The 23,351-nt window shown below is 53.7% G+C and overlaps 1 protein-coding gene across 1 annotated transcript; it reads left to right on the top strand.

The window, feature by feature from the left end:
- The first annotated feature begins 11,695 nt into the window (after window positions 1-11,695).
- On the top strand, window positions 11,696-23,292 carry LOC147706881 (uncharacterized). Its single transcript, XM_086925592.1, has 2 exons — window positions 11,696-12,002; window positions 22,679-23,292. The coding sequence occupies exons 1-2, from the start codon at window positions 11,696-11,698 to the stop codon at window positions 23,290-23,292; spliced, it is 921 nt and encodes a 306-aa protein (XP_086781718.1).
- The last annotated feature ends 59 nt before the right edge of the window (window positions 23,293-23,351 follow it).

Genomic DNA, 23,351 nt, shown 5'->3' with positions numbered 1-23,351 from the left:
CCGGTCTGCACAAACAGAAACCTGCATTCGCCTGCCCTCAAAACACACATCCAAAGGACGCTGTGTAATCACGTGATCAGGAGATAACAGTGGGAGGGGGAATTCAACAGGGCTTCAGCCAATCAGGAGGTCGCGTCTTCCTCAGATGTACTAGCGCGAAAGCGGAGGCACGCAGCGTACCCGGGGGACGTTCGGATGTGAAGTGGGGAAGCATGGCTGCCAAGCAAGGTAAGTCTAGCATTGCTACTGACATAAGGGTCAGAAAGCAGCAAACGTTTTCCGCTGTGCTGCAGGTGCTCACGGTAGTCAGGCAGCACTGGCACAGACACTGCCAACACAAACTCAGAATATTCTTCAAACCTCATAACAACCCAAAGTTTAACAAAAAAACCAAACATTTTTGACGATGGAGGGGTCATGCCCTGTTATCCTAAAGAAACTGCATTTTGACGAGAAGCAGTTTATTTGGATTTGCGCTCAACGAGGATATGAGGCTCTCCCTAACTAAGTGCTTTTTATGCAAAGATGTGAATTTAGGTTATCCCATCAAAGCACCGCATAGCAGCTGACAATTCACCTTCACGTCGCAGCTCCCCTTGATCAGAAACACTCGCTGCTCTAGTTGAACCCATCGATCACTCCACAGAAGTACCTGGCGGAGAGAAAAGAACCCTGCTTCAAAGTGGATTGCAGTTTTCAGACAAATACCTTAACAAGCTGAGGATCGCCGGGCGCGAAACAGCGCGGTGAGAGCGCACGAGACGCAGTGCCGTGAGCGTGCACATCAGCTGTCGCGGCGCAAGCTGAAGATCACCGGAGGAGACACGCCGACCACTGACTCTGCCTGCTGCCGAGACTGAACCGCTGCGGAGGGACTCGCCGAAATAGCCCAGTGAGTGGGGGGGTGGTGGAGGGGGGGGCAGAGAGGGAGGGGATGTGTGTGTGTGTGTGTGTGTGTGTGTGTGTGTGTGTGTGTGTGTCTGCGTCTGCGTGTGCGTCCACAGTCCCGAATTGCCGCGCGTGCCCCGGTCTGTCTCCCTTGAGCGGCATCTCGGCAGCAATAGGTCTCGAGGACGAGACCTAACAAGAAATAATGAAGACTGTTGCGGTTCTACACAGCATTAAAATGTAGTCTAGAATGCCAGTAATATAGCTTAGTAAGTTAATGCCTAGTAGCAAAGAATTGAATACAACATGAGAATCACTCATTTCATGACTTAATTTAGAAGTAAATAAAATGAGCACCACTGAGTTAGTTTTTAAAGTAGTATCAAGTCCCACGACTAATGCAGTAAGTCCTATATTTAAAAAAAGGTTATACCTTACATGTTGCAGAAAGTTTTACTACCCACGGCACACCTCTTTGCTTCTGCCTGACTGCAGCAGAAACCGGGCAGCCCCATATTAGCAAACTGACTCGAACGTAGTGAGATAAGACACGAGAACTACAGGCTACACTTTACTGAGACTGCCTTTAAGGTCAACTACCCTGCTTGTTGAACGGGTAATATTAATATTTTAGGTGTAAAGCTCTTTCACTTTAGGTATAACACTAACAGTAAGGGTGTCCGCCAAATGAAAGTATTTTGGAATGCCTTGCATTTCAAAAGTGTCTTTTATATTTTTGAACCACGGAATGTCTAAAACCCTATCCAGGATTAGACAATCGTCCAGCATGGACCTACAAAAATGGGCCGCTGGGTTGTTCCATACCTTAAGCCTGAGTAACAAGGGCTGCAGCTGAATATGGTCTTCTATAAATCCTAACTGAACTCGTTTAAGACAGACGTTTGCAGACATCGAATGAGGAACTGGGAGAAGCCTTTTCAAAAATGTGTTGTCTATAATCTGTAAACGATTGGGGTTGAAATATCCCCTTACCCCAGCCCCAAAAATGGCAACAGCGTGGTACTTACTTCTAAAAATACATAGAAGTCCCTTCGCTGGTTTACGTCCCAATTTTTCAGAAAATCTAAAAACTGCATCAACTGACCTTTTAAATTGCAAGGCCCTAACTCTTAAAATACATTTTCAATTAAAACGACACCCAAAAGCACACATACAAATGTTAAATGGAGAACTTGTATAATCTCTGAGTCACCCAAAACAAATGTCCTCGTTTTAGTAATCTAGGGGCCACACTTCATTATAAAAGACTTTGTTCTATTTGTCTTGAGGCCCAGATTGGTCATACATGTATTAAAGGCATCCAGCAAAGTTTGGAGGACATTGGATGTTCTGGTTATGAGAACTGTGTCATTGGCATAAAATAAGTAAGTTAATGCCTAGTAGCAAAGAATTTAATACAACATGAGAATCACTCATTTCATGACTTAATTTAGAAGAAAATAAAATGAGCACCACCGAGTTAGTTTTTAAAATAGTATCAAGTCCCACGACTAATGCAGTAAGTCCTACATTTAAAAAAAGGTTATACCTTACATGTTGCAGAAAGATTTACTACCCACGGCACACATCTTTGCTTCAGCCTGACTGCAGCAGAAACCGGGCAGCCCCATATTAGCAAACTGCCTCGAACGTAGTGAGATAAGACACGAGAACTACAGGCTACACTTTACTGAGACTGCCTTTAAGGTCATAGCTGTCAAGGTTTCAGATTGCTAAGTACGACATTTTCACAGGTTCAGTGTAAGTATGAGGGACATTTTAACGAATATGAGTGACACCTTCTCACAAGCAATTCAGACATACAAATAATATCAGAAATTACACCCATTTGAGCAACGAGAAACTAAGAAAGTACATGAACTTAAGTATACTAACGGCAGGCAGCTGAAAACTGAACAGAGGAGCCTTACGCTGCATGACTGCAAAGTTTTTAGAGTCTGTACACCACAGGCAACCCAGATTGATTGAAGCATCAATGTTATTTATCAACAGTATCCAAAGTAAGTTGGCTTACTTACTAAAAGGCAGATGCCCTAGCAGCCTCGCCCACACTGGCCCCCTGGGTCCTTCTTACTGCTGGCAATTAATTAAGTCAACATGTAGAGAATTAGTGTAGATTCCAGGGCCGGCTCTCTGTCCCACGAGGGGCCCAGGCCAGAAACAGAAGGATGTGAGCCCCCAACATGAAAAACACGTACCTCAGCTGTAATGTCTATACGTTGAAACAGTAGTGGACCCACTCATTGCAGTCACTGAAGCTTTTTCTCGCCTGTTCTATTTAGTACTACATGCAGTGCGGGAACCGGGCTCACTGCGCAGAGTCATTTGTAATGATAGCAGAATCACCACTGTGACCCAAGCTCTTGATGCGAGGCCGTGACTGCAAGCCTTGTCACGGCTGGCCTGTGCCTTCTGAGAGAACCGTGCTCGTGGAGCGGCGCTACCGGTATGGAAGACAGCAGGTGATTTGGCATAACATAATTGACTCTAACGGCCCTTACACCAAAAAAGGCCTCATGGTTTGCATTATACTTAGTAATGTTATTTTATTTTAACATCTAGCACGCAAACCTTTAGTCGAAGATGGAAAGTAGCGTGAAATATTAACTATTGCAGAGTGCACCAGTTGGGAAACCAGCAGCCGCATACATGGAGCAGCGGACTGACCCCATTAAGCTACATAATTTAAACAAATGATAACAGCTCTCTATTAGTGCAGGCAATACAAATGTGCTTAGTAAACTTAGTTCAGCAATTAGTTTCTAACATCCATAAACTGTGCAAGAACGTGCAGATGAAACGCTCCATTGACTACATATTTTCCCAGGCAAGTGTTAACAAGCCGTGAGCGTGCACTCTCCCGAACTTCCGGTTTCGGGATGTGCACGCTCACGGCTGTCGTGGGGCGGGACTTCCGTCTTTGCGAGAAGCCCGCGCCCATGGAGTGGATGGCCAGAGGACCGGTGGCGTCAGGAGTGGCGGCTGAAGCCACTGATGCGGTAAGTGGGGCTTGGTAAGTGGGGCTTGGCACGTGTGTGTGTGTCTGCGTGTGTGTGACTGTGTGTGTGAGTGTGTGTGTGCGTGTGTGTGCGTGTGTGTGTGTGTGTGTGTGTGTTTCGTGAGTGTGAAAGTGGAGCAAGAGATGTGCGTATGCCTGTACGTGCGCATTCACGTTCCTGAATCGCCGCGCGTGCACCCCTCTACGTCCCTTGAGGAGGAACTCAATCACAATAGGTCGAGAGAGCTCGACCTAAAAAGGACATGGTCGCGCCAGGACCCATGGTCTTTTCCGGGGCCAAAGGCACTCCTAAATAATCCATAAGTTCTTGAAATGTGTCCAAGGCTGCCTGACACTCAGAAGATCCCTGAGGCCCCACAAAAAATAAATCGTCTAGATAGTGTGTGACAAGCTCATGACCAGATTGATGAGTGAAAACCCACAGCAAGAAAGTGCTAAAAGTTTCAAAAAGAGCACAGAACATTGAACAACCCATTGGCAGTGCCTTGTCCACGTACCATTTTCCATGGAAATGGATACCCAGAAGACACCAGTCTTCAGGATGGGCTGGAAGCAGTCTAAATGCAGATTTGATGTTGCATTTTGCCATTTCGGCCAAGGGACCCGCTGTCACCACCAAAGACATGGCCACATCAACAGAAGAATAGGACACTGAAGCTGACTCTTCATCAATGAAATCATTCACTGATGCCCCTTCTGGCCATGATAAGTGCTGAATCAACCTATATTGACCAGGCTCCTTTTTAGGAACGACCCCTATAGGTGAAAATATCAAATCTTCCAAAGGCCACTCGTCAAAAGGGCCTGCCATTCTCCCTTCAAACACCTTTTTATCCAGTTTGTCCTGTACCACTGTTGGAAGCTCTTCAGCCGATTTCAAATTCCTGGACCAACGCCGCACACGAGGACCTGCATATCCCAATCTGAAACCTTCACGAAAACCTGTTAACAAAATTTCTTGAGCTCTCACATCACTATACCCTGTCAGACTGTCAGCCAACTGGACCAATCTAACCGGAGTACGAGCCTTTGGGCCCAACCCCAGTAGCACTCTTCCCCCCTCTGTTTGCCTGGGATTGTTGGGAGGGGCCGGATGTGCCAGCACTCTGCTGTGACCACTGTTGCCCCCCTGTCGGTCTAGGCCCCCAGCATTTGACTGAAGGGTGTTTCCTACCACATTGGGAGCATTCTTGTCGAAATCTGCAGAATTCCCTGGAACACAACCCTTTGTTAAAATCCCAACAAGCCCCCCCCTCCTGATTGCGTAACTGCTGTGCTTCCCACCCCTCCCCTGGTGGGCTTTCCTTGAAAGGGCCGATAAACTAACGGTGAGCCACTAGCTGTGAAAATGGTTTTACCCCCTACTGAAACACCCATCGTGTGTTGCCAAAGATCAGTGTCCAATTCGCCCCACTTGGCGTCAGGGTCCCACGCCAAACGGGCCCTGAACTCCTCATCATATTGTGCCCAAGCAAAACCACTACCAGTGATCTGCGCTTTCCTGATAATGTCCATGTACTTAAATAATGCAACGCAGCGCTCTGGAAACTTTTCGCAATACACGCTAGCGTAAATTAAGAATGCTGACATCCAGTTCTCAATAGTCAGTGGTACCTTAGGGCGCTTAGCTAGCTCATACTCTTCCTCCTTTGAGCCTTCCTTAGAACGGACTTCCCTATATAGCAACTTCAAAAGCTCCACATACTCACCTTTCCAAATCCTTTCTTTAGTTGAAAGGATCAAATGTGCTCCTAAAGGCTTAGTTACACCCATGTAGGGTAATTTCTTAATTTTCAATTCCTTGCTATGCAAAGGATCTTTCCCGTCCCCTACAGACTCAGTGCACGTGCCACTGTCAACCTTGGTGGCCGCCTTCTCACCATCATCTGTACCTACCCCCTGATCTTTAACATAGCGACCCTTAAACAATTTTCCTCCTGACTCACCCTCTAAAGACTCACCCCCGATCCCCACCGACACCATTTTTGGTTTGGCCCGTGGTTCACGAAACTCACCTGGGTTTAATACGGGGGCTTGCCCTGGCCCCGATCTCCATGCCATATGGTCCACGTTGTCCACCATCCGAGGAACCTTTCCTGCGGCGCCGCGCTCTCAAGTTGGTCTGGACTCCACCACTTTCTTTGCTTGCACCGCCACCGGTGCCTGTTAAACACTATGAGAAGCATGAAAATGCCCCCCCCCCCGACACAGTATCCCGCAGTTCCCCTTCCTGTGGGCTTTCCTCATCATAGTCCAAGAGTAAAGATTCCTCCATCCGGGGAGGGCTTGGCGCCAACCACCTTTTATGAGCTTTACCAGGCTCTACCACACTGGATTGGGCCTTACCAACCCTCTGTTGAACACTCAAAGGAGGAGCCGACTGTACGCGCCGGTACTCCCCTGACTTTTTACTACTCCTGTAAAGATTTGCCGCAGACCAATCCATCTTCCGTGTGTGAAGATGTGTAGGGGCCAGCGAGGTCGCGCTGGACCTGCATTTGCTGACCGCGCCGGGATCCCCCGACGGTACGGAATGTGCCGCGCCGGGCTCCACCCTCCCTTCTCCTCGGTGAAAATGGGCTGGACTCCGCCCTACCGAGTCTGCTGTCCCATGCGGTCCCTAACCTGAAAAGAAAAAGGCTGGACTGATGTGCCAGGCCCCTGACTACGAACCACACCAGGACCAACTGACCCCTTTACAACATCTCCCTGCATGATCCCTTTATCTTGCAACACCACATCACCTGACGGGAAACAAACCCTACCAGGAGGAGGAGAAGGCTCCACCACTTCCTCCCCACTGCTCCAATCTAAGACAGCCTGCAATACAGCCGACGCAGGGCCTAGAGATTGGCCTCCAAAAGCCACCTGTTTCTGCACCAAAACATCAGGAGCCTCCATCACTCGACTCCCCAACTTAGGGTTATGCAATTGAACAAAACGCCCTGACTGATCCTGAAAACCAAAACTAACCCCACTTCTACCCCTACCAGATTCACGAAGACCCTCAGACCATGAGGGAAAAATATCCAACCCTTCCCAGGACCCTGCTCCCACACCAAGCCCCTTTTTCACCCCCTCCTTAGAAGAAAAAGAGCCTGCCTGCAACAAATTAAAAGGAGCCACCCTGCTGGGCCCTAAGGAAAAAACTGGAGAAGTAAACCTGCCTGTTTCCTGTCCCTGCGCCTCAAAAGACATATCCACCCAACCCCCTGTCTGAGCCCACTCTCCCTCCCCAACTGACCCACTCCGAACAGAAAGTACTTCACCCCTATTAGAAACTGCAGGGGAAAACAACAAAGGGCTGAATTGCCCCATTGCTCCCTGATCTAAAACGTCCTCTGCCACTTGCACTGGCAACTGCTTGTGCTGCACAATCACCTCCTGACCCCTCACAGTCGAACGAACATGCGCAAAGGAGCTCGCTTTCCTCCCTGACACACTAAAAAGTGGCACAGAAGCAGTACCTGCGACCTCACCCAAAGCCTGTCCCTCACCTTCACTCGTAAAGATATCCAGCTGAGGGAGAGACGGGGAGCACGAAACGCGCACCCGCTCCTCCCCCCCCCCTCCCCCGAGTAACGGTCTCAGATACCAGCGCGGAGGCCGAAGCAGAGCGCTTCTGGCCGCCGCGCAAAGCACCTCTCTTCCCCCGCTGCGCCGCCAGAGCCCGCCCGTATTAAAGCAGCCGGAGCAAGAGGCAGCTCCTGCGGCAACCCCGCAGTCAAAGCCCCCACCAACGCGGGTCTTACCGGCACCAGAGTCTGCTGGGTTTCAACGGTCGCCGCTTCCTTCGTCCTCGACTGGGCCGACTTCTTAGTGCGAGTGCGGCCGCGCTCGCTCAGAGCCCCCGAGCGGGAGCGCTTGGGGGTGACACAAGCCGCCACCACAGCGGCAACACCGTCGGAAGCTTGACGGTGGGGTCGCGAAGGGCCTTCCATATTACCTATAACCAGGTCAAGTCTCCCAGCCTCACTGAGAACCCGAATGGCTTACAAAAGCCTATAGTCTTCAGCCGCCATAATTCTAATTAATTACGTCGAAAAAGACTAATTAAATGCAACGCTAAATTACCTTCAAGAAAAAATTCTCTAAACTACCTCCCGGCCACCAGGTCACCAAACCTAAAATGGTGGCCGGGGGGAGGAGCCAGCAGCATTTATGCTTGGGCTACCTCTAGTAGGAAAAGCAAGCCCAAAATTATTAAAATGCCCGGAGGACTGAAACACCCACCCCCTAGCCTGACCCTCCCAAACTGCACGGGTGGGGGACCTCCCTACGGTTGGCTGCCCCCCCAAGCCCCTCTTGCGTCACTGCCAGAGCAGCCGCGTTTGAAACTGGGAAACTCAGTTAAAGTTCCTGCGTGGTCTAAAAGTCCTGTGTTTTTGTGAAAATCCTTTAATCTTCATGAACCTGTAAACGAAAAACGAATCTGACCAAGCATAATATGACGTCCCTCATGTAAAGCGCTGCAATGCCCACAGGCCAAGTTGGTACTAATAAAAAACGGGAAGAAATGGGCCTTATGTTTACTATGATTAAATAGGAGGCCATGTTTCATATTTTTTGTTAAATAAATTCAAGACTAAATGGATGTAGCACACTTTCTAATACCGCGACATACTTGGGAGCTCGGAAGTAGGAATGAGACACGTAATCATGTCTGACAGGTCAAAGGCAAGGAAGACCAGGGAAACTTCTGTTACGTCTTTCCTCTAATTTGTGTTTTAAAAAAACCAAACAAACATTCCTGAACGGTTAATATCGAAAATGAAGGGCCTCTGGCTGATTGGGACAGGGAGGGAATCCTGTGCTATCAACTATGGTAGATTCAATATGAGAGTATGCCAGGTACCAGAAAGAAATGTAAATGTGTGACATTAGTTAATTAGCAAATCTAAAGGCTGCATGGATCAGGATACGGCTTTAATTCATTGAGACATTTGAGGCGTAATGGTGAAAAAGATGTATATTCACCGAAAATGTGCTACCACCAGCTGAGTTATGGAGTGTTATTTTCGTGCAACACAAAAAAAAGTCTAAAAGGGGGCGTGGCCCAGATGGCGACCGGGATGGACGTGTGTTAGTGAAGCTCCCGTCCCGATTCTTCTCCCGGGCCCTTTATTAGCACTCAAGAACCCCCAAGCAGAATCAGCGGGCCCTCGTGAAACCGGACTACATGGCCTGGTCCTGCGGGAGAGGCCGGTGACGGTTTTCCCGCGGCTGCGGAGCGCCGTTGGATCTCCCCGTGGCCTGCCCTTCAGAAAATGGCGGCCGCGGTCCCGGAGTAGCAGACGCTGATTCTTCCCGGAGGTGCGGGGACGGCGGAGCACCTGGAAGCCTAGACGCGAGCTCCGCCGCGGATCGCAGCTTTAGCGGCTGTGCCTGGAGAGCGGCCGATCGGCGGGGGGTTCCCGCAGCACCCGGGTGGAAGCACCCACTCGGAGGACACACGGCAGAGAGCCCGGCGCCCGGACCCACAGTGAGTCTCCTCCCCACAAACAGATCCCCGCCGCTCCGCGACCTGCGGCTGCACGGGGGGAGATAGGAGAGCTCTGCGTGGAGAGGGAGGCGGGCGTGGAGGCCCATAGGCCGCAGCAGCGAAGACGTCTGGCAAAGCGGCTGGGAGGCGGAAATCGAGCCCCAGGCCTGGGGGCCTACCTGCGGGGCTCCGACCTCAGCCCAGAGAGACATGGGCTGCGGCCAAAAGCGGACCGGCTCCAGCCAACATCCCAAGGCAGCGGCTCAACACTGCAGGCCCCGTCTGGGGGCGAGGGCATGACGCACTGGCGCCCGGCGACGGGGTGATATCCTGAGGACCACGTGGCACCCAACAGGAGTCCTGAAATTTAGCCCCGGGCTTCCCGGCCTGCCAGGGGAGGACCTTGATGTGACAGAGCTGAGCCACCCCTGCAAGGAAAGCGTCGGGCCTCAGGTCCTGCAAGAAATAAGCAACACATAGTGCAGAGGCTAGCGGCACCGACGGTCAGTTGGTCGCAGGTCAGTGGCTTCGGATGCGGCAGTACTGGCACGGGCCACGGATCTGACGCACGGGGACCACACAGCTTTGGACCGTTTCTCTGGCTGCACGTCTATCCCGCCATTATCGGGTCATCACGGGCTTTGCGGCGCAGGCCAGCGACGAAGCCCGGTCCCTAAAAGCATCGGGGGCTACATTTTTGTCCCTCTCTCGCCCGACGGGAGGCGCGCAGCCTCTTTGGTGTCCACAAGCGGCCGGTTGGCTGAGTCTGCACGGATTGCTTCTTGGTGTGGGAGAGTGCCTGCGGCCCATGGGGTCGGCGGACCCAATCAACATGTCTTCAGGGCCACGAAGAGGGGGCCGGACAATCACAGACATGTTGACAAAAGACGCCCAGAAAGGTGAAAAGAGCCCGGGGATCATGGCGCCGGCGAAAGGCGCCGCGGGGCGTGAGGAGGATGAAGCCCCCATCACTAAGTGTTTCTAGAGTCTCTTTTCAACACGCTGAGGGACGACTTCCACACCATAAAGCAGGACATGGCGAGCGAATTTCGGGACATACAGAAAGAGGTGGACAGCCTGGGTGAGCGAGTGGCCGCCGTGGAGGAGGCTGACCACACTAGGAGTGAAGAGATAGATCAGCTACAGCAGGAGGTGGTGCGTCTCCGAGACCCACAAGTAGATTTACAAGCGCACGCAGAAGACCTGGAGAACCGCTCCCGCAGAAATAACATACGGGTACGGGGCGTCCCGCTTCAGGCAGAAGGGAAAGATATAACCCTCTTCTTGCAAGGCCTTTTCCGCGATATCCTGGACGAGGGGGAGGATTTTGAAGTACGCATTGACAGGGCGCACAGGGTGGGCCTGGCTCGCCGAGTGCCCGCCCCCCCCGCCAGACATTCTAGCGTTTCTTCCAGACTTTCCCCTAAAGGAACGCATCCTCCAGGCGGCCCGCAGGAAACAACCCCTCCGCTACCAAGTTCACCAATTCGCCCTCTATCAAGATCTCTCAGCGATTACCTTGCAGAAGCGCAGGACCTTCAGGCCGGCTACTGCCCTGCTGCGAGAAAAGGGAATCCCCTACTCCTGGGGCCACCCATTCCGATTAATCTTTAGGTGGAACGGTGTTCTCCAGCAACTTCGCTCCTTCAGCGACACGTGCGCCGTGCTGGGCATGGAAAAAGAAGAAGATAAGAATTTGGGAGATCCTCCAGGATGCCCTTCGAACGGGGAATCGCTGAGGTCCTCCAACGGCGGATGGCAGCGGGTGGGTCGATGTCGCTCACCGAAGCTGTCCCTCAAGCCGGATCCAACAACAGTGGCGCAAGCGAAGGCGGAGGCCATCGTGGAGGTCTCCAGGGACACGGCGCCTACCGACTGAGAACACGGGACACTAGCTGTGCCTTGGATGCCTCCCTCTCTGCAAGTCAGTACGGGGGTTTCTTATCCTTTGCTTCAAAGTCCAGGGTTTGGGAGGGGAAGGGGGGAGCCATGAAGGTTGCCACCGCCACATACTCCAACACGTTAGGACTCCAGAGGCCTGAACTGTGATTGGATAGGCCGAGGACTATGTTTTGGTTGGGATTTACTCAGTTGGCTTTGGGGAAGGGGGTTGTTGGGGAAGGGGGTTGTTGGGAGAGTGAAATGGGGGAGAGAAGGGGGTTCGGGGAGGGCCGGTTTTGGGGAAAGGGGGGAACTCCCGGTGTGGTTCATCCGCGGCAGGGTAACACGGGTCTGGGAGTCCGGAGACCTCCTGACATACACTGCAACCCTTACACCTTCCATGTATGGCGGACTCCACATTAAAGGTTCTTACCTTGAATGTTAAGGGGCTTAACAACCCCATCAAACGTATGGCCTTCCTGTCCTACCTAGAGAATTCTGAGGCAGAAGTGTGCCTACTTCACGAAACTCACCTGCTCCCCAAAGACTGGCACAGGATGCGCTCCAGGACCTTCCTGTTCCAATACTACTCTTCAACACCTGAGAAAAAGGCAGGGGTGGCCCTTCTAGTGGTGCGACATTTCAAGGGGCAGGTAGGAGACAAAGTGGCCGAAATTAAAGGGAGATTCCTAGCTTACAACCTCCAGATAGGTGGGTTAGCGGTGGTCGTGGGGTCACTTTATGCTCCAAACTCTAAATAAGAACCATTTCTTAAAGGAGCCCTGGCAGACGCATTAGCATCCAATACGAAATCCATACTGGTGGGTGGAGACACTAACTTAGTGATGGACTCCAGCAGGGACAGGTCGGGCCAACGATTTGGGTTTACAGGTGCGATCTCTGTGGAAGGGGGCCAGTGGCTAGCGGATAGGGGGTTTGTAGACCTATGGAGAAAACATCGCCCCACCACTCCGGGCTACACCTTTTATTCACACGTACACCACACATATGCTCGAATTGATCACTTCTTCGGAAACACTGAATTGGCCCCTCTGGTTGATGACATCGAGGCTCTTCCGGCAGCACTCTCCGATCACGACGCTCTCATGACACATGAATCACGATGCAGAAAGGCAGATGGCGCCTCAAAGAAGCCCTCTTGCAGCGCACTGGGGTCAAGCAACAGCGTCATGACCGCATTACAGAATACCTGCGCATGAACGATAACCCTGAGGTCCCACTGACAGCGGTGTGGGTGCGCTTAAGGTGGTGGTGAGGGGACACTTAATCGCTGTGGCCGCTTTGGAAGCCAGGGAACGGAGAGACAAGCGACAATCCCTTTCCGGGCAGGCGCTTGAGCTGGAACGGGCTCACAGTCGAACCGGGGCCCCAGGATCTGGCGCCAGCTCAAAGCAGTTAGGGCCCAGCTCGCGAGCCTAGACCTGGACAGAGCACAATACGCGGCTCTTCGCTTACGCCACACGAATTACGTAGGTGGCGATAGAACAGGGCTCTTACTTGCGAGCCGCCTCAAGGCCAAGACTCTGCGCTCCAAAGTCTCCTCCATTCAAACCCGAGAGGGGCAAACAACTCAAGGGGACAACTGCATCGCGGAGGCGTTCCGGGCATTTTATGCCTCCCTGTATGCGGCAGAGCCACCCCCCGAACAGGGGGCTGCAGAGCCCTACCTAGAAGAGGCGTCAATTACACCTCTCAATGAGGCTAATCGGGGCTCTCTGGATGCGCCTATCAGAACGGCAGAAGTTATCTCTGTGATCGCGTGCCTTAAGCCGCTCAAAGCTCCGGGACCCAATGGCTTCTCTGCGGGCTTTTATAAATCCTTTTGCCCCCAATTGGCGCCACTATTAGCCAGACTGTTTAATTCCTTCCAGGGTAAGGGCTCTACTCCCCAGGACATGCTGGAGGCCGACATCGTGGTCCTTCCCAAGCCGGGCAAGGACTTGTCTCAATGCGCGGCCTATAGACCCATTTCGCTCCTCAACCTGGACCTCAAACTATTCACCAGCATGCTGGCAGCGTGACTGGGTCCCTGTTTGCCAGGTATCAACGAGCCAGACCAGGCGGGATTCATCACGAACAGGCAATGCGTGGACAATACCAAGCGCCTGCTCCACATCATCGACAAGGCCCACTTCATCGACTCGGATGCAGCCCTCCTATCGGTAGATGCGGAAAAAGCGTTCGATAGGGTGGACTGGGGTTATCTTGATGCAGTCTTGGTGCGGTTCGGGATGGGGGATCGATTCCGCACATGGGTCGCTAGTTGCTACGCGGCCCCTCAAGCGGCGATCAGAGTTAACAGGGAGCGCTCCCGGCCATTTGACATCCAAAGGGGCACCAGGCAGGGGTGCCTACTCTCGCCCCTGCTGTTTGCATTATACATCGAACCCTTCGCGCAGAAGGTCAGGGATAACCCGGCCATTGTCGGTATTCCGTTCGGCGGGGAGCCGCAGACCATAAGTCTTTACGCGGATGATATCCTCGCAGCTGTAGAAGATCCCACAAGGTTGGTACTGGCATTCCTGACGGAGATCGAGGCGTTTGGAAAAGTGTTGGGTTTCAAGATGAATGTCGAGAAATCGGTGATCCTACCTTTGGGGCGGAACGCCCGCACGGCTAAGCGCGATCCGCTGCGCTACGGGGGCCTTTTGTCCCGGATGTCGCTGCCATACCTGGGTATCTCCCTGATACCGAGCACGGCCCAAATAGTCGAACAAAACTACACGGCACTGCTCACTGAACTGCAGGGTGATCTGACACGTTGGCGTCGGCAGCCACTCTCTGGCTGGGGCGAGTGGCGGCAATCAAAATGTCATTGTTGCCAAAAGTCTTGTACTTGTTTCAAACCATCCCGGTGACACAGCCGATAGGACTACTTAAGAAACTACAAGACAGCATAAGGCAATTCGTTTGGCCTGGTAAATGACCGCGACTTCGCAGGGACCTGAACGCGCGCGCCATGTCAGAGGGCGGCCTAGGGGTCCCCGACCTGCTTCGCTACTTCCAGGCGACGCAACTCCGGTACCTTCTGGAGTGGAGCCGACCTGAATCGGAAAAACAATGGCTATTTCAGGACCGAGCAATGGGCCAAATGTCCTTGTCGAAGGTTCCATTCTTGAAACGCACCGATAGGCCCTTGTACCTTAAGAGATCACCCATCACCCGAACAGTGATGCAGGTATGGGACAAGGTAGCGGTTACACATGGCCTCACCACATTTCCATTCCCTTTGACGCCCCTGTTTGATAATCCGGCCTTTCAGCCGGGCACGGTCCCCAGGTCGTTCCCACAATGGAGGTCATCGGAGTGCAAGCCGGCTGGTCATCTCTTCGACCTTGACGGCTTCATGCAAATACACACCCTACAAGATTATTACACGCTCCCCCAGATTCGGCGTTTCCAATATTTCCAGATCAGGCACTGGCTTACCGCGAGAGAGGTGTTGCCCCACGTGAGCAGACATCGCACAGCTTATGAAAAGTGGCTACACACGAAAAGGACGGATAAACAGGTGATCACGGACCTTTACAAATTGCTCAGCCCACCCCCTTCAACCTCGCGCTCCGTGGGCCAAAAGCGATGGGAGCGAGAACTGGATCGCTCCTTTACGGACAAAGAGTGGCAGGACATTTACTTCAGGGCCCACCACACTGCCTGAAACGTGGCTAGCAGAGAATCAGCTGTAAAAATAGCATATTACTGGCACCTGACACCTGCACGATTACATCAAAGCAATCTGCGCAGGGATATGACATGATGGAGAGGGTGCGGCCATATAGGAACACTTACTCACATACTGTGGGAATGTGCGGACATGAAGGAGTACTGGGAACAGGTGCTACGCGACATAGATAAACACTTTGAGACGGAGATCCCCCAATTTCCAGCATATGCACTGTTAGGTCTTCCCAACGCAATCACATTCCCCCTCAAGTCACTCAGAGGGAAGCAGATGGGGCTGGCAATGGGGGCAGCCACACAATATATCCTATCACTATGGGGCACCAAGAGAACACCCACGCACACGGTGTGGCTTCCCAGGCTTTGGTACATAATGGGAATGGAACGGATACAAGCATCCCTCACTCAGACATGGGACACATTCCTGGACACGTGGCAACCCTTGGTCTCTCTCCTGTCGGATGAATTTAACGAACTCACATGCCCAAAATACCTCAGGGTGCTTCACAGGGCAGACGAATTCAGGCAGGACACAGAGACCTCAACATAAACCTCACACTGTATATATACCTCAGAACGCTTGACGGCTGCTTATTGACCACACCGAGAGAGAGGGGGGTGGGGGGGGTTGGGGGAGGAGGGGAAGTTGTTTGTTGATGGGGTTGATTGACGACATTGTCGGCCGGATCCGGGCCCTCACCCACCTTCATGGACACATTCTCCAACATCGATGTGAGGCTTGCCCTCGGGCCGGAGGGGAGGGTTGCCGGGTGGAAGCTTGGGGGGTCCTTTGCACTACTCCTTTGCCGACTTGGCATATGTTTGATGTCACAAAATGTATTAAAAATTATTTAAACAAAAAAAGTCTAAAAAAAGAGCTTGAGAAAATCTGATTGTGTATTATTATTATTATTATTATTATTATTATTATTATTATTATTAATAAGATACATTTTTTAATTACTTGTTTTATCTGAACAATAAACTATTTTGCAGTAACTGTTCATTGTGAGGAATGCATTTTTAAAATAAAAGTGAAAAAAAGCGCTGTGGGATGGCCACGCAGACTGAATTATAGCGCTTTTTTTCTTTACTTTCAGCCATGCCGCACACTAGCCTTGTTGCTGTACAACATGGCTGAAAAAATGCTTTTACGGACAGCTATCGGTGTTGTCAATGTTATTTTACACATGCACAGCAGAGTGGCTGCTGTAAATTATGCTTGAGAGTTATACAAAAAAAGAACTGACATGTAGAGCTGCCACATCATAGTGCTTTTTTTTAGACTTTCAACTGCGCTGTTGTACAATATGTAAAAAAAAATATATTGAGAATGTCAATAGCTCTTGTGGATGAGGCTATGTGGCTTTACCAATGCTTGTTAGTCCACTTCAACTGCTGGGTTTTAAGGGAATCTGTAGAACACACAATTGTCCCTAACCCATGTAAGGCATCTAGCCTGGGGCACAGTTATTCAGGTTAGTCTTCTTGAGCCTCAGTTAAATCCGCTGACGGTGTGGAGCCGCTAATCGGTCCCTACAGTGGGGGGCATAGACCGGCCACATAACTGACTCTTCTCCACCCCCGCAGGCTTTTTAGCATCACTAGCCTGTCAGGAATGTTAGACAGTCAAAGTGGACTTTATGGTTTATGTCACTAGCTTCTTGGCTCAGATAATGTAGTGCTGAGAGGGCTGGGCGATCCTGATCGATGAGTTTTAGGACAGGAAAAGTTTGTTTTCAGGTTGTAAATAGCAATAATACTGTATTCTATCAAATATTAAAGACATCAGAAATGTACAACACGAATATTTAAACACAACTTCTGACAGGCAGAGAGCTTTGACTATTTGTGAACTAGAAAGCAAGAGAAAACATTTGAAAAGCAGGGTATTTCAGATGTTTCTGTTCACTCTATACTTCTGCAGTTCTGTTGCATCGTCACAAATTCCAAAGCACAAGTCAAATTAGTTTGTCTGGATCTTCAGTCTGGATTTCAGTCAGGTTCGCTTGTTGACTGTAAATCTCCCCCCTCCCAACTTTTACACCTCACCATTTGGAAAAGTCACCAGCCGCCCCAGGCAGGAGGGATCCATGGACCACATTACAGTTGTCAGTCTGTGATAGGGCCGTGTAGTTACAGTAATATCTATGTTGTGTCAACGGTAAGGTCTGGATCCGACAAAGTTACTGTCAGTATTTAGACGTTCTTAGTGTAACATCTTATTAGAGGATGAAAACAGCTCCAAATCAAAGTTGACCCCAAGGTTTCATAGGCTGCGCCTGCTAGAGAAATGAGTGGAACTTGAAGGGGGCGCTCAAGTGAGCACTCCTAGTGCCTCGTTATACTAATCAATCAATCAGGATTTGTAAAGCACAGCAAATCCCCGTGAGGTTTTCAAGGCGCTACAGTAGCAAATTGTTTTGTGGCGATTTATGCCGGGCCCCGGGGAAAGCAGAGTCGCAGACTAGTCTTTCCCCGGGGTCTTTCGCGCAGGGGATAGTCCAGGCAGGGGAAGGGGAGGAGCTAGGGGGTGGGTACTTAAGCGCGGGGGAGGAAGGGATCTTCCTCTTTTCCGCGCCTGGCACCATCGGGAGGGAGCTCGAAAAGAGTTGTAGTTAGTGCGTAGTTTGAGGCCTAGTGCTACTTTTAGAAATTGTTCTCGGAGCTGTTCTTACGACAGCTGGGTTTTGTACTTCTTTCTCTTGCTTTTGTTGCTGATTTGGCCGGGATGTCTGGGGTGTCTGCGGAACAGGTCCGTGAGGCCTTGTTACTGCTCGCTAGGGCCGGCCGCGATGACTTGATTAGGCCCGGGGTCATGGACCAGGCCTGGGTGGGGGCCACCAGAGGCACGAGGGCTGCCTCGGCGGGGGTGCAGGCGGCGGTTTTCGCCTGCCTGGAGGACGACCAGGTTCAGGAGGGTGGCTCGGGGGCCATGAGGGGGGCGGGTGTCCCTAAGGATACTGCGCGGGGCGGGAAGCGTCGGACGACTTCCACACGCCCCTTCCCCCAATTGGAGTTTTTGCCTGGGGCCTCGGGGGCGGCCGTGCCCGAGGAGCTTCCGCTCCAGGGTCCTCTGTTGGCGCCGGACGGTGCTGCGCTGGGGGTGGAGCCAGGTGACGCCCGGGCTGGGCCCGCGCAGGGCCTGGTCGGGTCGGAGGGTGACGGCGGGGCCCCCGGGGCCTTGGTTCGTTTGGATGGGGCTTCTTTTAGTGGGGATGGGCCTGGGCTGGACCTGCGGGTGTCTGGGGGCGGCCCGATTGACTTGTCCCGGGGCTCCAGGGCGGGCACCCCGGCCGTGGTTCGGCCGCTGGTGCCTGGGTTTGCGGTGGGCAGGAGTGCTTCCCCCTCTCTGGTTCCCATTGGCGGCCCGGGTTGGGTCCATGGTTTCCACCAGGTGGGGTTCTTCCCACGGGGGGGTGAATTTTTTGGCCACGGCCAGCCGCTCCCCCCTCCGATTTGGGGTTCTGTCTCCTGGGAGGAGAGGGCCAGGGGAGAGCGTATCTTGGAACAGATTCAGGAGGTCAGGTGGGCTGAGGAGACGAGGGCCCGGGTTGGTTCCGTGTGGGGCCCCGACATTGAGGGGCCCCCCACCCCTACCTCGGAGGAGGAGAGGGAGGCAGAGAGGCAGGAGGAGGAGATACGGCAGGCGAGGTTAAGGAGGTCAGGCCTGGCCGCCCACTCTACTGGGGGCGCGGCCGGGGTAGGGACGGCCAGCACGGCTTTGAGGCCCGATGGTGCCGGGGCCCTGCCAGGTTCGAGCGGCCTGGGGGGCGGGAGGGGATCCAAGTCGGCAGTTGTCGGCAGGGCCAAGGGGGGCCTAGCGGGGCGCAACACGGCTCCAAGACGCAGGTTGGAAGCAGTAGGGCAGTCCGCGGCAGCTGTCCCTCCCCCGCGGGATCGGGCAACGATTTCTGGTGGCGCCACCGTACAGCGTGGCCGCGAGTGTGGAGCCAAGGGTGTGAAGCGTGCAGTGAAGTGTGTCTCGACTGAAGGTGCGGATCAGGAACCGGTGCTTGAACTGGATTACAGTGCTGAGAGCGAGGAGTTGGAAGAGGGGGAGGTGCGGGATGACCTGGAAGGCGTAGGCCGCGCTGCGGGGGGTGACGACCTTGGTGTCTTGCAGGTCGACCCCGGATCTCAGAAGAAGAATGGACCGGTGAAGGCCCGTGGAAAGGAGTCCAGAGGACGGCCCCGGGAGCGGACAGAGGCACTAACAGGTGAGAGTGCCTGGTGGGCGGTTTGGGATGACGCACCCCGGGGTGGGGAGGGGAGGAAGCGGGCCTGCCGGTCGGTGGGAGTGGGGGATGGGTCTGTGAGGGAGGGGGGGGCGCCTTCCGGCGGTCCACCTGAGGATGGTAAGAAGGTGGATGGTAAGTCGGTAACTTTGGGGGTGCAGACTGACAAGAGTGATGGGAAAGATGAAAAAGGGGTGAAGGTACCGAAGAAAATGCCGTACATGGGGCTGGCAATGCCGTTGGGGTCACATTTGTCCGAGAAAATGAGGGAGAAGATTTGGAAACATGAGTTTGTGGATGTTTTTAAGTTGCTGCACCGGGAGGTTCAGGCGAAGGAGGGTTCCAAGGAGGAGGAGTGGTAATTGACGAGGCGGCCTAGAGTGCCTATCACCATGGAGAATTGGACTTCGGCTTTTCTGATCTATGCTAGCGTCTATTGTGTGAAGTATCTCGATCGGGCGATTGCGTTGTTCAAATACATGGACATTATCCGCAAGGCTCAGATGCAGTTTGGGGGGTTTGCTTGGCTGAGCTATGACGAGGAGTTCCGGGCCAGAGTCAGCGCCGATCCGGAAAAAAGCTGGGGGGAGGTGGATCAGGAACTTTGGATGCAGTGGATGGCGTCGTCGCACTCGTCGGCCTCTACACATACAGCCAGCGGTTTGCCGGTGTTGTATCGGTCTTTTCCGACGCTCCCCACCCAGGGCGGGGCGGGGGGCGGAACTGTGCCCAGCACCATTGTGTCCGGACAGCCGCCCAAACCGGGGGGGGCCACCACGGGGGTGTGTTGGAGCTACAGTCGGGGTTTCTGCTCCAGGTACCCGTGCAAGTTTAAACATGAGTGTTCTAAGTGCGGAGGGAAGCACCCCATCACTCAGTGCCTCTCGCTCGCCACCCCTTTGGAACAGTGGCGGAACGCCAGGGGGCGAGGACAGCCTGGCCCGAGGGCGCCTACTCCGGTTAAGGTGGAGGCTATGGCCCCGTGGCTCGCGTGCTATCCTGACCGCGAGGCCGCGGCGCGGCTCTTTTGGGGTTTCACCGAAGGCTTTCGGGTGGGTTATCAGGGCCCCAGGGAGCGGCGGTGGGCAGAGAATTTGAAGTCAGCGAAGGAGTTGCCGGGTGTGGTGGGTGCAAAGTTGAGGAAGGAGGTGTCGGAGGGGCGGGTTGCGGGGCCATTCCTGGATTGGCCGCTGCCGGACCTGATTGTCTCGCCACTGGGGGTTGTGCCGAAGAAGGAGGTAGGGGAGTTCAGGATGATTCACCACTTGTCATGGCCAGAGGGGAGGTCTGTGAATGACTTCATTGCGGAAGAGGACTCGAGGGTGCTGTATGCGTCGGTGGACGATGCGGTCCGGATGGTGCGTTCTTGTGGTCCCGGGGCGGAGCTGGCGAAGTGCGACATCAAGTCAGCTTTCCGGCTCCTGCCGATTCACCCGGCGGATTTCGGGCTCTTGGGCATGCAGTTCGGGGGTGCCATCTATGTCGACAAGGTCCTTCCCATGGGTTGTGCCATCTCCTGTGCCTTGTTTGAATTGTTTAGCTCTTTCCTGCAGTGGGTCATGGTACCTGGACGATTTCCTCTTCCTGGGCAGGGCGGGGTCGGGGGATTGTGGCAGGGCTCTGTCACGTTTCCAGGCCTTGGCGGTGCAGTTCGGGGTGCCTCTTGCGCCGGAGAAGACGGCTGGTCCCAGCTGTTGCCTCACGTTCCTGGGGATCGAGTTGGACTCGGTTGCATGGTTGGCGCGTCTGCCTGCGGCTAAGGTGAAGGAGATTTTGAAGTGTCTGGAGTGGGCTGTGGGGGAGAGGAGGATCCCTTTGCGGGCGGTTCAGAGGCTGCTGGGTTTCCTTAACTTTGCTTGCCGGGTTGTGCGGGCGGGGCGCACGTTCTGTCGGCGGCTCGGCATGGCCATGTTGGGGGCAGTGCTTCCGCATCACCGTGTGAGGATCTCGCTGGGGGTGCGGTCGGATCTACGGACTTGGATCACTTTTTTGCAGGAGTTTCATGGAGTGCCCTTGGAGTTTGATGAGGAGAGGGCGGTGTGGCAATGCCAGATCTTTTCTGACGCGGCTGGGTCAGCGGGGTTTGGAGTCTTTTGGGATGGGCGGTGGTGCGCGGAGAGCTGGCCGGCCTCCTGGATGAAGCAGGGCAGGAGTATTGCTTTTCTCGAGTTCTTCCCTTTGCTTGTGGCCCTGGTGGTGTGGGGGATGACTTTCGGGACAGGACAGTGCTTTTCCACGTGGACAACATGACGGTTGTGGACCTTGTGAATAACCAAAGGGCGAGGGACCTGCGAGTGTTGAAGCTGTTGCGAAGGTTCATGCTGGCGTGTCTGCAATTGAATGTGGTGTTTCGGGCCAAGCATGTCCCTGGGGCAAATAATGACATTGCGGATGCTTTGTCTCATTCGCAGTGGCAGCGGTTCCGACATCTGGCGCCGGGAGCGGACGCCTGCAAGACCGAGCTGCCGGCCGGCATCTGGGCATTGGGGGAGTGAGGATGATTGGTCTGGTGGAGGGTTCGTTGGCACCGTCCACAAGGAGGACATATCGGTTGGCATGGTCTGAATTTAGTTCTTTTATGGGTTGGACGGTGGAGGGTGTGGTGAGTGGGGAGTCGGAGGTGCTGGGTGGTGTGAGGGGCTATGTGCTCTCCTGCATGGACCGGGGCCTGACTGCTGCTACGATTTCTGGAAAGTTGGCTGGCATTTCCTTTTACTGTATTCTGTTTCTGGGTTTCGACCCCACCAAGGATGTGGTACTGGCTCGCATGTTGCGGGGGTGGGGCCGGGAGAGGGGTGTCGGGGGGAGGCGCCTGCGGGAGGCGGTGACGTTTGACCTGTTGGTGCGTCTGGTGGGGGTGTTGCCTGAGTGTTGCTATAACGGGGCCGAGGTGGGCTTGTTTCGCCTGTGCATGGTGTGGATGTTTTTCGGGGCGTTTCGCGTGTCTGAGTTGCTGGGCACGAGGCGGGGGCCCGGGCGGTTGTACGAGGATGTGCGGGGGGATGCGGGGCGTTTGGGGATTTGGCTGGGCCGCTCGAAGACTGATCAGATGGGCCGTGGTACGTGGGTGTGGCTGAACGAGTCTGGTGGGGCGGTTTGCCCGGTGCGAGAGTGGCGCTCCTTCTGCGGGGCTGGGGGCCCGCGGGGAGGTGAAATTTTCCTGCATACTTCGGGTGCGAGATTGTCGGCGGGCCAGCTGTTGGCGGTGTTGAGGATGGCTCTGGGTCGACTGGGGATGAATGGTGCGGGGTTTGGTACTCATTCTTTCCGTATTGGGGCTGCCACTGCAGCGGCTCGTTTGGGTTGGTCCTGGGACCGGATCCGGAGTATTGGTCGTTGGAAGTCTCGCTGCTGCGAGCGGTATGTGAGAAAGTAGGTGGGGTCCCAGGCAGGTTGTTGGTTTGTGATTTCTGTTTTGCACGTTTCTAACATCTTTTTTCTTCGTAGGATGCGTGGGTGGCCCGGGTGGTAAGACGGTGACGTGGATCGTTGGGCACTCCTTTGTGCACTGGGCATCCAAGTACGCTGACCAGCAGGTTTACGGACGTAACCTGGGACTGAGAGGACAATTGCACGAGGTGAAATGGTGGGGAAAGAGCGGAATGCGATGGGGGGCACTACTGCCCTGGCTCGCGAAGATGGTCCCACAAAGGGGGTGCCCGGATCTGTTGATCATCCATCTGGGCGAGAACGACCTGGTGCAATTGTCTGGACTGGCTCTGTTGCAATTGATGCAGAGGGACTTGGATGTGCTTAAATCAAGGATGTCGGGGGCCTGCATTGCCTGGACGGAGCTGGTCCCCCGTAAAGTTTGGAGAGGGGCCATGAAACACGGGGCCATTGAGAAGGCCCGGAGAAAGTTGAATCGGGCAATGAGACTCTACTGTGTTGATAGGGGGGTGAAAGTTATCTCACATCCTGGACTTCGCCTGGAGGAGCCTTTAGCCTTTAGGGAGGACGGTGTGCATCTGTCTCGTCTGGGGAATGCATGGTATATGATGGAAATGAGGGATGTGGTGAGCAAGTTGTGGAACGAGTCGATCTGGTGTCGGAGGGAGTGACTTTGCGCGGACGGACGGACGGCCCCTTGGTGGGGGGGGTGGGGCAGTGTACCGCCCTA

Source organism: Lissotriton vulgaris, chromosome 6, assembly GCF_964263255.1.
Source record: "Lissotriton vulgaris chromosome 6, aLisVul1.2, whole genome shotgun sequence".
Taxonomy (NCBI): domain Eukaryota; kingdom Metazoa; phylum Chordata; class Amphibia; order Caudata; family Salamandridae; genus Lissotriton; species Lissotriton vulgaris.
Note: the sequence above shows the minus strand (reverse complement) of the source record. Positions and strands in the feature narration are given on the sequence as shown.

Excerpts from the sequence above, each read along its gene's own strand:
- LOC147706881 (XM_086925592.1), top strand. The coding sequence starts at position 11,696 with ATGGCGGACTCCACATTAAAGGTTCTTACCTTGAATGTTAAGGGGCTT. Across the intron at positions 12,003-22,678 it reads AGCTTACAACCTCCAGATAG|GATGCGTGGGTGGCCCGGGT; the intron begins GTGGGTTAGCGG and ends TTTTCTTCGTAG.